The sequence below is a fragment of the Episyrphus balteatus genome, chromosome 3 (genome assembly GCF_945859705.1).
Source record: "Episyrphus balteatus chromosome 3, idEpiBalt1.1, whole genome shotgun sequence".
Taxonomy (NCBI): domain Eukaryota; kingdom Metazoa; phylum Arthropoda; class Insecta; order Diptera; family Syrphidae; genus Episyrphus; species Episyrphus balteatus.
Window position 1 is genome coordinate 56,709,302 of NC_079136.1, and position 16,818 is coordinate 56,726,119.

General features: G+C 32.6%; 2 protein-coding genes across 3 annotated transcripts; one reads left to right on the forward strand and one right to left on the reverse strand.

The window, feature by feature from the left end:
- Positions 1-873: 873 nt before the first annotated feature.
- Positions 874-7,884, reverse strand: LOC129915637 (Golgi to ER traffic protein 4 homolog). The gene is made up of 2 exons (XM_055995269.1): positions 7,305-7,884; positions 874-1,659 (listed from the first exon to the last, which is right to left on the reverse strand). The coding sequence occupies exons 1-2, from the start codon at positions 7,668-7,670 to the stop codon at positions 1,036-1,038; spliced, it is 990 nt and encodes a 329-aa protein (XP_055851244.1). The 5' UTR covers positions 7,671-7,884; the 3' UTR covers positions 874-1,035.
- A 1,916-nt stretch (positions 7,885-9,800) lies between these two features.
- Positions 9,801-15,677, forward strand: LOC129915653 (BTB/POZ domain-containing protein KCTD9). Of its 2 annotated transcripts, XR_008772339.1 has the most exons (3): positions 9,801-10,579; positions 14,782-15,411; positions 15,470-15,677. XR_008772339.1 is itself a non-coding variant. In XM_055995301.1 (2 exons), the coding sequence occupies exons 1-2, from the start codon at positions 9,995-9,997 to the stop codon at positions 15,226-15,228; spliced, it is 1,032 nt and encodes a 343-aa protein (XP_055851276.1). In that variant the 5' UTR covers positions 9,801-9,994; the 3' UTR covers positions 15,229-15,677. The 2 variants fall into 2 exon arrangements, 1 of the variants encoding a protein (XP_055851276.1); XM_055995301.1 differs by having other exon boundaries at positions 14,782-15,677.
- The last annotated feature ends 1,141 nt before the right edge of the window (positions 15,678-16,818 follow it).

Consider the following 16,818-nt stretch of genomic DNA (forward strand, 5'->3'; position numbering starts at 1 on the left):
TTCGTGGTTATAATCTCATTTCAAATTGGAAATTATCTCATTTCGAAGGTCATTTGGCAAATTTAATAAAAATCATGTCGAAATATGCATCCAAAGCCCAGTATTCTTGTAGCGCTTAAACTTAAGAGCTACAAGAGAATTAATTTAGATGTCGGTAAAAGGCTTTTAAGCTAACAGAAATTAACTTCCTTTCAAACCTCAGACTATCTACTTTCATACTCATTTGTTTACTCTAATATTATTACGGAGTACAAAACATTGGCCCTTAGTAATAGACCCGAATTTAGTTAAACTCGATTTTAACAAAAAAAATTAATGGAAATACAAAATACATCTAACTTCTAAACAGTTCACCTATAACTAATTCGATTTTAAAATCATAGCACTTTTTTAATTTGGAAATGACATGTATGTATGTGTTTTATTTTTTGTTTAAATCGAGCTTTCGCTTCCCAAAATTCGGCTCTATTACTAATTGCCATTGAGATTGCAGTATTAAAAAAGTAAAATATTGGCTCTTCAAATGAAAAAACAACATCCTAAATAAGATTTAGCTCTCAAAATAAGTATGCAGTTAAATTTCTTTGATTAAAATGCACAACAAATCAAAATCAGTTGAGCTGTTATAAAACTAATTTTTAACCGACTTCCAAAAAGGAGGAGGTTATCAATTCGTCTGTACGTCCATATTTTTTTTTTTTTTTTTTTGTTACCTCATAACTTTGGACTGAGTTAACCAATTTTGATAACTCTTTTTGTATATGAAAGCTGGAGCCGTTTTTGAGAAAAATAAACGTTTCCAAAATTGTTATATGAAAGGTACCATTATTTCCGTTTCAAAAAAAAAAAATTATTAAATAAAACCACAAAAAATTTCAAGCATGGCCGTGCTGGCACAAGCGATCATATCGTCTTCCTTTATTTTTCGTAGTTTCATAATAAAATTAAAAATAAACATCATTTTTTATTACCGTCCCCAGTAATTATATTTAAAAGAAAAGAAAAATAAACATAAATAACATCAAAATTCGACTGCTAGTCTAGTTCGTTGGTCTGTGCAACAACAGTGGGCTCATCGTCGCCCTCTTCGAAGCCTTGAAATAGACGGGTAAATAGATCACCAAAAAGACCACCCATCATACCGCTTTGCGGTGGTGATGGTGGTGGTGCTTCCCCAAAGAAATACATGCTAATTTTGTTAAGGTATTTCAAAAACGATGGATCTCTCATTAGTAACGGTTTATAAAGCTCGCATAACACCTTGAACATGGCCAATCGTCCAGTATCGATTGTTTTCAAAAGGAAATATGTAAAGTTCAGCAGGGGCAATTTAAACGCTGGCTCTGTACGTGCAATTTTCGGATGATATTTCGTATAGGTTTCGAATGTGAGTAAAGCGGTCTCTTTGTCTTTCAACACACTCAGCTGTTGCAATACTACTTGGCAAATAAATAAATCCAACTCATTGTCAAATCCTTTTTGTTCACTTAGTTTGACTAGCATAAGTCCGCAATTTAATCCGTCGCGCGATAGAAGATAATGATGACGTGCTTGTTCAGTATTGCCTTCGGCCCACATAGTCTGAGCGATTGTTCTATGCATTGCTGGATGACCCAAATTGTTCTTTGATATGTCACCGGTCCATTTGATTGAACGACACTAAAAAAAAATATCAATAAAAGCATTTAGCAAAATGGGAAATATTTAAATTAGAGAAGTGAATAAAACTTCCCTACGAAAGAATATGTGAAATCGACGATTAAATGTGAAAATCAACGAATTTTCAGCCAAATTATGTGTGCAACTTAGAGGTCACCGGAATCATATTTTGTTATTTAAAAGTTTATGTTGTTAACATTGATATGGGGGACAAATTTTGTTGTTTTTTTTTTGTAAGAAAATACAATTTTTGAGTTTTGATAATATTTTATTTGTTATGGACTTTAACTCTTTGTTCCCCGGTTTTAACAGCAAGAAACCACCAGTTCAATTTTTTTTAAATGTCCAATTCCTTTGCAGTCGTTACTGATATCGCAACTTAAGTCGATACTTTTTGGCTTTTTAAGAAATTAAAAAAGGTAGCGATCTCTTTTTGTGAGTGTGTGTGTGTCCAAGTGACCGATGGAAAAAAAAATAATATATACAAAACTTCATAGAAAGAACAAAACAACGTAAAATTTGTTTATTTTTGTTATATTTCACAAATGTTGTAGTGTGTGTGAAAATGTGTGTAAATCCGTCTCAAAAAAGAGATTTAAAAAGGAACGATTCTTCGGGTAAAAGTAGCAATTTTTTTTTCTTGGGAATTTATTAAAAGAAAAAGTAGCGACTCCAAGTCGACTGCAGATCGAATTTTTGGTTGTTTGGAATTCGACAAAAATTTTGATCAAAATGCTTAAATTAGCTCGATGAATACATCGACTCAAAACAAATTTAAAATCTTTAAAAACAGATAAATTGCAATATCTGCGACGGTATTCAAAATTTTTTAACTAGCCTTGTGTTTAGAGCAAAAAAAAAATTAAATAATGTCAACACTGAAAATGATTCCAATCTATGGAATATTGAAACATGTTAACTGATATAAAGAACCAAAGACAAAAATAATTACATAAATTAAAAAAAGGGCTTTCGATTGTTTTTTGTGATTGCAGATCAAGCACGACGGTTTGAAAAAAAAAAAAACATAATCAAGATACTACGTTCATAGAAAAATATAAATTTGTGTCACGATATCCAATGAAGGAGCAACGCCTAGTGACTAACAATTAATTAACATAATCCAGTCAAATAAGGGTTTAACCTCGGAATGAATGTTAGTAGAAATTTTTTTTGCTCAATATCTTCCTCTTGCCATTCTATAACATATCTCAAAAGTCTAGAAAAATCTCATGTCCGCTTGTCGCGATTTCAAGGTCAAATCGCGAAATGGAGATTTTCAAAATTAGCAAAAATAGGCTATGGTATTACATACACATATGATACATGATTTCAAGGTATTTTTTAATGCTGATTCCAAAAAATCTAAAATCAAGACAATCTGACGTATCTGGAAAAAGTTATACCTGTTTTTCATCTGTCAACTCATATTATTATAACAGTTGCAAACTTACTGCCGAAAAACCCTTAAAAGTTATGGTAGATGAACCAAATTTTGCATGAAGATTTTAGAATCCATTATTATTAAAAATTAAAACAATCTATTATAAAAAATATAAATACCTACGAAATAATGGTATTTTTTTATGGAGGAGCAAATTTTAAGATATGCACTAAAGAAGATTCTTGTTCATCTTAGGAATAAGTGCTAAAAGGCTAACTTTTTCATTTTAATCTTTGTTTGGATATTCTTTAACTACCCTCAAAAATCTAAAAAAATCTCATGTCCGCAAGTCCTAATTTTCTTGGTTTGAAAATAAGGTGCAGATTTTAAATATTGAAAATAACACTTCAGATATTTGTGTCAGATCAACATGAATAAGGTGCATTACTTTTCAGGGATGGTCAGGTTGACTTGTTTGTGAGTTTTGTTGGAATACATTTGTCGCTTATGTTGGTATACATATAAAAATTTAAACTTTTCTTATTAATTTTTTAAAATCTGCACCTTATTTTCAAATCAAGAAAATTAGGACTTGCGGACATGAGATTTTTTTAGATTTATGAGGGTAGTTAAAGAATATCCAAACAAAGATTAAAATGAAAAAGTTAGCCTTTTAGCACTTATTCCTAAGATGAACAAGAATCTTCTTTAGTGCATATCTTAAAATTTGCTCCTCCATCAAAAAATACCATTATTTCGTAGGTATTTATATTTTTTATAATAGATTGTTTTAATTTTTAATAATAATGGATTCTAAAATCTTCATGCAAAATTTGGTTCATCTACCATAACTTTTAAGGGTTTTTCGGCAGTAAGTTTGCAACTGTTATAATAATATGAGTTGACAGATGAAAAACAGGTATAACTTTTTCCAGATACGTCAGATTGTCTTGATTTTAGATTTTTTGGAATCAGCATTAAAAAATACCTTGAAATCATGTATCATATGTGTATGTAATACCATAGCCTATTTTTGCTAATTTTGAAAATCTCCATTTCGCGATTTGACCTTGAAATCGCGACAAGCGGACATGAGATTTTTCTAGACTTTTGAGATATGTTATAGAATGGCAAAAGGAAGATATTGAGCAAAAGAAATTTCTACTAACATTCATTCCGAGATTTACCCCTTTTTTCTCCTTATTTTACTGTATTAACAATATTTTGCAAAAAAGGGACCTACAGGCATTATAGTTAGTCCATCGTACGTTGCAATTGTAAAAAAGTAACATATATTTTTGTTCAACGTTTTATAAATTTGAACTAGAATTCCATTATAAATAACTAGCTGACCCGCTGGACTTCGTTTCACCTTTTCTAGTATTAATTTCTAATTTTTAACTATGTAGTGTGTGAAGCTTTTCCAAAACCAACAGAAATCGTGACTCAATAGCAAATGTAAGAGCAAAATTGTTCTAAGTCACAAAAAGCAAATTTAACAGGGGACGATTTTTAAGTTTCAAATTGATTAAAAGTGATATTTTTCAAGTTATTTTTTTTTTATAAAGTTTGTTCTTTTCTTTTGAAGAAACCATACACACTTTCTTCATTAGTAAATACATACTATTTTTTAATATTTATAAAAAACTAAAACCCCAAAATCGGACATAGAACTATTCCTATAAAAGTACGCACTTTCCTTAAATAAAAAGTGGACTTAGAACAAAATATGATGGGACTTAGAAAAATCAAGAATACTCGGGTCTCATTTTCAGAAAGCTACTTACTAGTTTTTATTGTTCGATGTCCCATTAAATTATATTATCAGCTGAAGAAATTTTTTAGACAAAGACGATTTTTAAATTTATCTCATTTTCGGTAAAAAGTGGATTTAGAACAATTTTGCTTTCCGCCGACGAATTGTGTTCAGAGAATCCTAAATTTGAGCAAAAAAGAACACCCAAATATTTAAAACTTAAAAGCTGGAATTCCGGACTTGTTTTTAGTTAAGAGAAAGACTGTTTTTTAATAACAAAAATTTCTTTGTAGTCTCCAAACAATTGTAGCGTTTGAAGTGAATCGACCAACCCGTTGTCTAGTTTAAAGGCAACTTTATTAAAAATATTATTCTACCCAGTTTTCAAATTGATAATTTTAAACTGAATCAGCTAATTAGAAAGTCAATACATGCACAGTCAACTTCAATTCTTTGCTCTAATGTATTTGAACATTTGTGCGAAAAGTTAGGCAGAATCGTTAAAATATTTCTTCCCAACCCATACTGAATATTTTCATTATCTAATACCTACATATAAAGATCATTATGAAAAAAATAATATTGGGGTTTTATTTCATTTTTCCCAACAAAAAAAAAATTCATTCATTTTTGGGGCATATTTTCAATTCGTTGGGGCCGTATTTCATTGGAGCATAATTTTATTATGAAAAAATTACAATTTGGGGCCTTATTTAATTTTTTTTTTTTGCCTTATTTCCTGAAGCCTAATTTCGCGGACCCTCCTACTTCTTTGTAATGACGGCTTGACAAAATGAGTGGATGTTTTAAAGGGAAGTGTGTATCGCATAAGCGCGAAAAAGACAGAATAGGTAGGTACTTAAACTGCCGATTTTCTAAATCAAACAGACCTACATATTTCTGTCAATTACACTGGTCAACAAAGTTTTTGCCACAAGAACCAAAATATACTTTTCTAGTAGTTTTTGGGGTGCTGAATCCGAATCTGAAGTCAAAAAAATTTGATTGGCCTCCGTTTTTGAAATAATACCGTTAGAAAATGTCAAAAAACGTCATTTTGGCTGTTTTCGAGGTTATGTTTTTATGTGGGGTAATTCATTATGAATAAATTTGTAACGGTGCCTATAAGAACTGGTTTTGTTCTTTCAATAAATGTTTAGATCTTTCCGATATCTCTTTTATTACCCGAGATATTTAAAATTTAAATAGCGGTCTTTGAATCAGAAACAACACTGGGCAACCAAATTAAACTTTTTTTGCCACAAGAACCAAAATATACTTTTCTGAAGGTTTTTGGGTTGCTGAACTCGAATCCACAATCAGAAAAATTCTATTAGCCTTCGTTCTTGAAATATTACCGTTATAAAATGCAAAAAGAAGGTTTTTTTTATAAAGGTTATATTTCAAGAACGGAGGCTAATAGAATTTTTCCGATTGCGGATTTGAGTTCACCAACTCGAAAACCTTCAGAAAAGTATATTTTGGTTCTTGTGGCAAAAATTCTGTGACCAGTGACTTAAACTTTAGATTAAGTTTAGTTTCTCTTTGGTTTATTAACTGAAATTTAAGATATCTCGAGCAATAAAAGAGATATCGGGAAAATTTAAACAGTTTTTGAAAGAAGAATATTCTTCTTATAATAACCGTTACAAATTAGTTTATAATGAATTACCCCACATAAAAACATAACCTCGAAAACAGCCAAAATGACGTTTTTTAGCATCTTATAACGGTAATATTTCAAAAACGAAGGCCAATCAAATTTTTCTGATTTCAGATTCGGATTTAGCACCCCAAAAACTACTAGAAAAGTATATTTTGGTTCTTGTGGCAAAAAAAAGTTAAATTTTGTTGACCAGTGTTATTTCAATGGAATACTGCCCATAATCTCCTAAAGGCCCTAACTACATTTTTCATACTTCTGAGTTATTTATAGAGGAAAACACTAAATCCAATACCGCAATTTGCATATAAAAATGAACAAAATTAAAAAAGTATTTGGAATCTTCTGACTCATTTGAACTGACTAGGATAAAAAAATAAATGAGAATAAATCAGAGACAATATCCTAACTCCAAATATGCAAAAAAAATCAGAATCGAAATTTTTGTAGTTAGGGCCTTTACGAGATTATGGTCCGAATAGGGCTTCCCATTTCCCAAGTCCGAAAATATCTTATCTCTACGACCAAAAGCGAAAAGTTTGATGGAAAAGTGGCGGGATGACTTTCACTTCGGCACATTTTAGTTACTGTGAAAAAGTTTCATATCATTACAAGTTTTATATTATCCGAGAAAGTTGGATTTTTTAATGTTCAGGAACTTAAAGGCAAAAATATTAATAAGCGAAAAACAAAACTAACTATTAATTTCTTATTGGAATCGATTTTAGCCGGTCTTTTGAAGTTTTTGCCAGAGAATACAACAAAGAATACATTATAGGTACCTTACCTATACCTATTCTTCTACCCTTGTGGCAACTTACTCTTTACAAAAACAAACTTACTATCAATGTTTCTCTCTCCACAGTTGTAGCACTAATATTCTTAATTAGTATACCCAAACGATTAATCCATGAATTCAAATCGTCACGATTTATCCATGAATACAAATCCTCAGATTGTCCCCGCTTTTCCAGTGTATCGATGATGAGTAGTGACAAATCAGCGCCACTTGTCTGTTGTTGTTTGTCCAACAATTTGAGTGCACCTTCATACAATAAATTCAAGCATTCTTCGTATTTTTTCTGAGCTGTATAACGAAAGTATAGAGTTCTATACATTTGGTGGGCTTCGTAATAATGCCCAGACTCGATGGATGAGTCTAGTTTGGCAAGAACACGGTTAACTCCACGACTCCCACGCTCTGTCATTTTTATGGATTTGTATTTTATTTGGATTCGTATTAAATTTTTTACACTCAATGGAATTTAGAGTTTAATAGTTTAGAATTAAAGTTGGAAATAAGATGTTTTGTCAATAAATTGCATTACAAAAGGGTGTTTCACCTGCGACTTTTTTTTATAAAAACCAAAATTAATTTTTTTCCTTTTTTTCGGTTTTCTTGCACAAAAAAAAAAATTGATGTCGCAAGTGACATTTGGAAGATACGTCAAATGTTTTTACGTTCCACACAGGGTGATAGTGATATAAGGGTGTGTGATAAGAAAAAAGATTTTTGATGGTGGACATTATTCTGCATTGGTTAAAATTTGAAATGTACTAGCCGGTCGTCAATTTTGTTTTTGTAAATTACTATTGCTCTCTCTATTTAATCAGTAGAAAAAGATAGGGACACATAGCAACCATACGTTAACGAATGACCCCAGGTTAACCCAGGTGTCGGGCTACACAGTGATTTTTCAATCGGCTAACCAGTCAGTTTGTAGGCAAGAGGGGTGAGGATTTTCCTCTTTTTGACGTTTGTTCCTAGAAAGTGTGAATTGGAACGTGATTCGGCACAACACTGTGTAGCCAGGCCCCAGAGTTTACTCTAGAGGTATTCATGAAACTGGATAAACGTATTAAAATGGTAAATGTAGTAAACGAACTGTCAAAACTTGTATGTAAAAACTGTACCTAAATTATGGTAAGCTTTCCCGCACAATTTTGTGTGGAAAATTTTACCATTTGAATCTTTTAAATATAGAAAACTCCTCCAGCCATATTGATAAAAGAATCTTAAAGGTTGTTTTACGTTAAACAACTTCTAAATAGCTTTTAAGTTTTTTTTAAACACAACAGCTTCTGCGAATTGTAGTCTCACAGGTACAACTTTTTATACAGCTTGTATTGAGCTTGCTTCAGAATTTAATTGCTTATAGAAGTTCAAACTTGTTTAACAACTTCTAATAAGTTGTTTAAATACTGTTAAAGAAGCTTCAACGAAAAAAACCTGTTTTTCACGATGTAGTTGTTGTAATACGTGTTAATTAACGATCTATATGGATCAAGTGGGATAATAAAAAACGGCTATAAACTTTGGTTTAACAATTTTCGAAGTTATACTTTTTTTCCCAGTTTTTACAGAGTGGGAAAATTTATTTTTTTAAAAAGATTGCAAAGGAATTTAATAAAGATCTTAGCACCATCTAGTTCCCATAATTATAAACCAGTTTTGAACGGTTACTGATTGCGGTATACTGCAAGCGGTACTACTAATTTTTACCGTCACACGTACCATTCCAGTATGTGCTATGCACAAAGGAGCATGCGTAAGGTATGCGGTAGCGGTACAGGTAAAGGCTTGGCCACACCGAAGGGAATATTTGGTAACGGTACGGGTAATTGTGAGAAAAAAATTCCAAACTAGAACAACAGTGTGGAATATTTTTCATACAATTACCCGTACCGCTACCGCATATAACCTATTCGATGTATTCAGGCCTTAATTGTATGAACAAAACTACTCGTACCGCTACCGCATATATTTCCCATGGTCATTCCTTAAAGGCTTGGCCACACCGGAGGGTATGCGGTAGCGGTACGGGTAGAGGTAACGGTACTTGTATGAAAAAAATTCCAAACTGACATATCAACGTTCAGATGTGGAATTTTTTTCATACAAATATCGTTACCGCTACCCGTACCTCTACCGCATACCCTTCGGTGTGGCCAAGCCTTAATGGTACAATTACATTTATATATTCACTACGTACCATACCTATACCTTTTTGGTGTGTGAGCTCCTTTAAGGAAAGACCACATCAGAAAAAGGTATGCGGTAACGATACGCATATGGTACGGATACTTGTATGAAAAATATTCCAAACCGGAATATCAACATTCAGATACGGAATTTTTGTCATAAAATTACCCGCACCGCTACCGCATACTTTTCCGGTGTAATCAAGCCTTTAAAATGCTTTTTTTTTAAATAGTTTTCTGACCCCCCAACTGGATCACCCTGTTTAAAAAAAATCAGAATCCACAACTAAAGTATTTGTGGAACATAAAAATTCGTTTTGGCATCACTTCATGTGCGTCACACCCGCAGATGTCAAATGCGTCAAAAGAAACAAAAATATGTTTTTTTCACATAAAATAAAAAGTATACTCTGCTGTTTTTTTAACTGAACTGAAAAAATAATAAAGATTAGCCACACAATCTTGTAAGAGAACTCAACAACAACAGACTGTGCCATTTAATATTCAATATTTCTCAAGACATGATAATATAAAAAACAAAACAAAAAAAATGGAAGAAAACAACTCCACCCCAAGTGAATCAAATAATAGTGCCTTGTGCCATCCTCAATCAAACCAATCACAACAGAAAAAGGACACCACCAGCACCACACCTCGGCCATTCCCCTCATCAAAATGGGTCAAATTAAATGTCGGTGGCAAAACATTCATCACAACACTCAGCACTTTAATAAACAAGGAGCCCGACTCGATGTTATCGCGAATGTTTTCCCAAGACGGCGCCATGAACCCCAGCGACCTTGATGAACACGGTGCTTATCTGATAGACCGCAGTCCACATTACTTTGAACCCATAATGAATTATCTGCGACACGGTCAGCTTATTTACGACTCAAATTTAAATGTCGAAGGTATTTTGGAAGAGGCAAGGTTCTTTGGTGTTTACTCACTAATTCCTCAGTTGGAAGCGCAATTGAATGTTGCAAATGAATCGTTAGATGATGTGCCATTAACGAGAAGGGATGTCATCAAAGCTCTTATTCAGACATCACACATATCAGAGATTCGTTTCCAAGGTGTGAATCTAGCTGGAGCCGATTTGCGCAAGCTGGACTTTAGAAATATCAATTTTAAGGTAAGGCAATTCATCTGTGGTATGTATTTTTATTTCTTTATCTAGCAAATTTAATTATTTACAAAACTACTTTTCAAAGCAGACTGGGGTGTCCCACAGTCACTGGTCACTGCCCCAAATAACTATGGATTTGTGAAGACGTAGCTTGGCAAAAATAAAGCCAGTTAAGCGAAAAGAGAGTAGAAATGATAAAAACCGTCATAACTCGAAAACGGTACGAATACGAGAAAATTACCTCCTAAGTTTTTGGACTTAAAATGACCTCAGGAATCTATGGTTTTCATTTCGGGCGGTGACTGTGAGACACCTTGTATGATAATATACATATTTCCCTTTTAAAAAACTTACTATTTTTTCTTAAACATTTTGCAATTTTCTGACTTTAAATCATTTGGCAATTCATTGAACATTTTAAGACCTTTATATCCAAGCGTATTCTGAGCAGATTTAAAAGTTGTAGAGGAATATCACATCCATTTTCTTACATTGTAACCATCACGGCTGTTAATTATTTAATCCTGATTTCCATTCGCATTCTATTTTCTCCAATTTTGGAATTTTAGTTGTTCCCAATTCCGTATTCGAACACTTTTTGCGTATTCATATAGGTGTTTTTTAAAAAAGAACAGATCTACAATCCGACAAATGTTTGCTTTCAATCCGGGTAGCAATTTCCTACTGGAAAACAATATTCTCCAACAAAAAAGTCGAATGGAAATCAGAATTACCGTTTTCAATCCGTAAAGATTCAATTTTCGTTTTCAAATTCGAACGAATATTAGAACAGCCGTGATGTCTTACATATTGTTTTTTATAACGAGGCAGCATTCGATGTTTCATTTTATATAAATGTACACAAATTGATACATTCATATTGGTTCTTTGATTTACACTTCAATAGTTAAATTTCAATATTATTCTCATTGCTTTCTTTTGTAATTTTTGCAATCTTTCTAACATTGTTATATCGTCGTCACTAAGCCAAAACCGCGAATCTGCATTTATAGACATTTTATATTTAGAAGCCTAAACTTTCAATTTCCGTTGCACTAGTTTTCATAAAATTGCATGAGTTTCCAAATCTTTGAAGCCTTTTTTCTCAAAACTACAATTTTGAAGATTCGTGGTTTTGTCGTTGTGCTCACGATATTACTAAAAAAAAATTATTGAGCAATATTCAAAATGAGGCTTTATTATTGCATTATAAACATCTATTCCACATACAGTAGCCATCTTTTTTCTGATTCTTGAAAATAAACCAGTTTTTGTTTCCAATTTTCTTTGTTATAAAGTTAATGTGATTGTTCAATTCTAACTTATTATCAAACATTATTCAAAGATACTTAATTTTTTCAACAACTTCTGTCTTTTGGCTATCAATTTTAATTTCAACCCCAGTGTTTCCATTTATGTTTAATTTTTCATGTGCTTAAACTCAATTTTTACATCTTCTTCTTCCTTTTTCTCGGCGCTGTTATGATCTCGATGTCGAGGGGATCATAACTATCCCACGTAACTGCTTCACACTAGTGATCCGCATGTGGGGTTCGCCGGGTTGACCTCAGAAATCGGCGGCAAGCCTCCCGGTTTTGTATTGTTCCATTTCTAAGGCCAACTGAATGCTGGTGGTTTTGCATTTGCTTGTACCAGGAGTTTTTAGGCCTACCTTTCTTTCTATTTCGTGTTGGAACGTTGTATGATATTGCTTTTTTGACGGGGTTCTCAGGATCTCTCCTTTGAACATGGCAATACCAACTGAGTCGGTCGTGTTCAATTTTTTGGGAGATGGTGTTTTTAACATGAAGGCTTACTCGGATCTTCGTACTTCTAATTCTATCAAGCTTTGTTACTCCTGCTGTCATACGAAGCATCTTCATCTCAGCTGCCGTTAACTTACTCTCATACTTTTTGTACATTGTCCAACATTGTGAACCGTATGTGAGTGCTGGACGCACAACTGCGGTGTAGAGTCTTCCTTTCAGCTTAGGGGGCATTTTTCGATCACAGAAGATGGCAGAATTTTCCCGCCACTTCATCCACCCTACGCTTACGCGATGATTGATATCGTCATCACAAGTACCTTCGTTATTTATCATAGACCCCAGATATTTAAACTTTTCACACTTGGGAAGCACTACACCATTCAAATAAATGTCAGGAATAGGCCTGTGTGGATCAGAAAATGGGCAGCATAGGTATTCTGTCTTTTTCGCGCTTATGCGGTACCCACTACCTTCTAGAACATCCACCCATACATCAAGTGCTCGTTGCAGGGATATCGGGTCTTCACTTATGATGGCTCCAACGTCAGCAAAGACTCAATTTTTACATAATGAAACCAATTGTTTAGTAGTCTAAAATCAAAATATCTTTTCCAACAAAATACAAACAAGAATATTCATTCAATCACTCTGGGCATTTTATGTACCTACATAAATTATAAAAAATAACAATGTTCCAAATACTGAGTCTTGCGGCACACCTAAAATTACATTTATTGATTCTGATACGACTTCTTCAACTTTGGTTTTCTGTAAACGGTTCTGCAAATAAGACTAGAACTGTCTTATAATTGTCGTCAATATAATCGATAAAAGTAAATTTTGCAATGGCTTTATTGATTTCGTTAATATTCTTTATATTTTATTGATCTTATCCGGAAACTGGTTTCTATCATTTACTGGTATAGTTTCAAAAATAATGCTTTTATTCTAACTTGATTAAACATTAGGGATTTAATTATCCACCACATATGAAGCTTTTTTGTCTTGCGCACTTGAACTTAATCAGAAATATAGGTACAGTCGACACCCTCTAAGTCGAACTTTCACTCGAGTTAGAGGGATTTATTTAATAGATTAGATTTTTTTAGATTAAAATGATTTTATTTATTAACAACATAAGTATATAACAATTTACATTTACAAAATTTTAATTATTTAATATTTTTTTAATTTAAAATTGTTCATTAAAAATGGTGAAAAAGTTCGACTTAGAGGGAAATTCGACTTAGAGGGAGTTGACTGTATTTGTTTTTAGCATTGTTTTTTCGGTCTTATACTTATTACTTACAATTAGATAACTCTACTCTGCCAATAGCATCTTCGTTTGACCAAACTTTCACTATTATACCATTCGTTCTGTGAACGCAGTTTTTTTTTATATTTCAATTTACATTTACACAACTGAAGAAATTAATTAAGAAAATTAATGAAATAAGGGTATCACAAAATATTAACTTGTTGTATCTCAGAATATTTATTTCTTTCTTTACATTTTGCACTTTGTTTTTTAAATGAAAATTTATTTCTATGCTCTCGTGATCACTTATTTTCCATTTTGGTATAATCCTAACCTCAACCGTTAAATTATTTGTACCCACGTTATCAAGTAAAGTACGAGATATATGTAGGTGTTATTCTATTTGGTTGATTGATTAACTCTTTACTTGCACTATCATTTATAACCTGTTCAATACGCAGTTTATAATTATACCACTCATTAACCAGTCTATATTAAAATCGCCCATAAGAATTATGTCTTATCCATACATTGATGTTCGGCCTATTAGTTATTTAAAAAAATCACACAAGTTTGGCAAAGATGAGCTTGGAAATCTATAAAGTTCGACTAATATTAAAATTTGTGCACCTGAAATCACTTGAATATCCAGCGTCCACCAATCAAAATTTGTTGAAATGTTTTCCAAGACAACAACTTGCCACCATTACGTTATATAGAAAATAACCCTCAATAACCTCAAGGCCGTATAACCGCTCAAACAAATTTCGTTATTTTCAAACAAATTTCCGTAAAAACTACAGTTTTCAACTTGTTTATCAGTCCCTGTATGTTCTCAACGAAACCTTTACACCTACTTAATTGCTAGTACGAAATTTTTTGCATCTTACTTTTAATTTTTCTTTGCATTACAGGACATTCGAGCTTTTAGTATTGTAATTCACCTCCATATTTAGACTCGTTTGCCCTGATACAGCTCACACATTTCACCCAATCTTTAATACAGTCATTTCCATTATGGTTTCACCACATTTCACTAAAAAAATTCAGCTGCCGAACAGTTTTTAGCGTTATGGCTGAAACCCCAACATCTAAAACACCTTTTAACATTAATTTCTTCGTTACTATTTCATTGAATATTAACATTGATTTGGATTTTTTCTCACTTAATCTATTTTCAGTACGCGTGCCTACAACGATGCAACTTATCCCATGCCAATCTAACATACTGTTGCCTCGAACGAACTGACTTGGCCTATGCAAATCTGGAGTGCTCCCAATTGGTGTCCGTGAAAGGTTTGTGCGCCAACATGGAAGGTGCGAATCTCCGTGGTTGTAATTTTGAAGATCCCACGGGTGTTCGCACCAACCTCGAAGGCGTTAATTTAAAAGGCGCCTGCCTAGAAGGTAGTAATATGGCCGGAGTAAATTTACGCGTTGCAAATCTGAAAAACGCCAACATGAAGAATTGTAATTTGCGAGCTGCTGTGCTGGCGGGCGCCGATTTGGAACGCTGCAATTTATCCGGCAGCGACCTGCAAGAGGCCAATTTGAGAGGCGCCAACCTTAAGGATGCCGAATTGGAATTAATGGTCACTCCACTGCATATGGCCCAGGCAATTCGTTAAATATTTATACAAACAGAAAACTATAAAACAATTACATATATAAGAAAGAAACCGCAATGGCCGATGATCCAATTTTATTAAAAAAAATACATAAGTTGGCGAGAGACTGCTACTGTTATTGTTGCTGCACATCACCTGTGATTCCAGATTAATATCCTATTTTATGAGACTACCCGTCCTTTTGTTTGTTTTCGTTTTTTTTTTTTTTAATATTTTTGATTTACAATTTATTTTTTTTTAGTTTGGACTCAAAATTGCATGATTGTCTTCAGAGTTTACTTAATTTTTATCTTAGCGCCAAGCTTTTCATGCCTTAATAATGTTTTATTTTTAAAATTTTTTTTTTAAATATAAGTTATAGTTTATTTTTTTGTAATATTAAGTTAAAAATATTATTTTCGTGCATTTTTTTACAAAATCATAATCAAATAAATGCAAAACTAGAGTAATATTGTGTATTTTCTTTGGATTGATTTTTGTTTCTCAAATGCTTTTAGCATTAATTAGACATGGAAAATTGTGTTTGGAGTAAAATATAAAATATTTTAATGTGTCACCTATCTAATTAGGAATGGTCACTCTGTGGCATATGTGTAACTTTTTTTTTCTTAATTAAAGGCATAGAGAGAGGAGAGTACATTTTTTTTTCGACATGTCATGTCATTTGGAACAATAGATAAATATGTATCTGATATGCACAAAAATTGTTTTTGCGAACGGATATCTCGATATCAGTTTTAGAGCCTACTATGATTTCATGCAAAAAATAACCTTGTGCAATGGCAAGTTTTCTGAATAAACTAGACGTACAAAAATCAGATTGCCAGGATATACCGACTTGCCATCTCTCCTTTAATATACATGAACCTATGCAAAATGTTGTTCCATTAGTGTATTTTTTTTTTTTTTTTTAAACAGCACTCGTTTAACTTACCTCTTCCAATCTTACAAGAACTCAAATGCTTAAACAATAAAAAAATGAGTGTACACGCAATTGAAGTTATACTTCTCACTCACAGAAATTCACTTAGTAGGTTCATACCATAAAAAAATGTGTTACATTTTGAGCACTAGATGGCGTTACTTGCTAATCCCTTTGACATTAATTTGTTTTCAAAAAGTAAATTTTCATATCCCGACCCGCAAAAAAGTATAACTTCAAAAAGAAATGTAATTTTTTTTTTGTGAGTTAGGTATGTTATTAACTACATTTTAGCCCTTTTGCTGAAAGTGATACAACCATATGAAGGCCTTATAGCCTGTGTTCACTACAGCCCAAATGAGATAATTTCGCAAATTTTGACTTTCGATTATTTGCGAAATTATCTCATTTGGGCTCTAGTGAAAACAAGCACCTTTTCTGAAACAGAGCAAACATTTTTACTGTAAATTCTTCCAAACATACGCGATGTTATTCCATCAAGCTGTTTTGCTGGTCCATACATTTTTAATGAAAGCGTTATAGCATGTTTTCACTAGAGCCCAAATGAGATAATTTCGCAAATTATCTAATTCCGAATTTCAAATCGCATAGAAAAAATATAAATTGAAATTTGAACTGACCTAATTTGCGAAATTATCTCAGTTGGG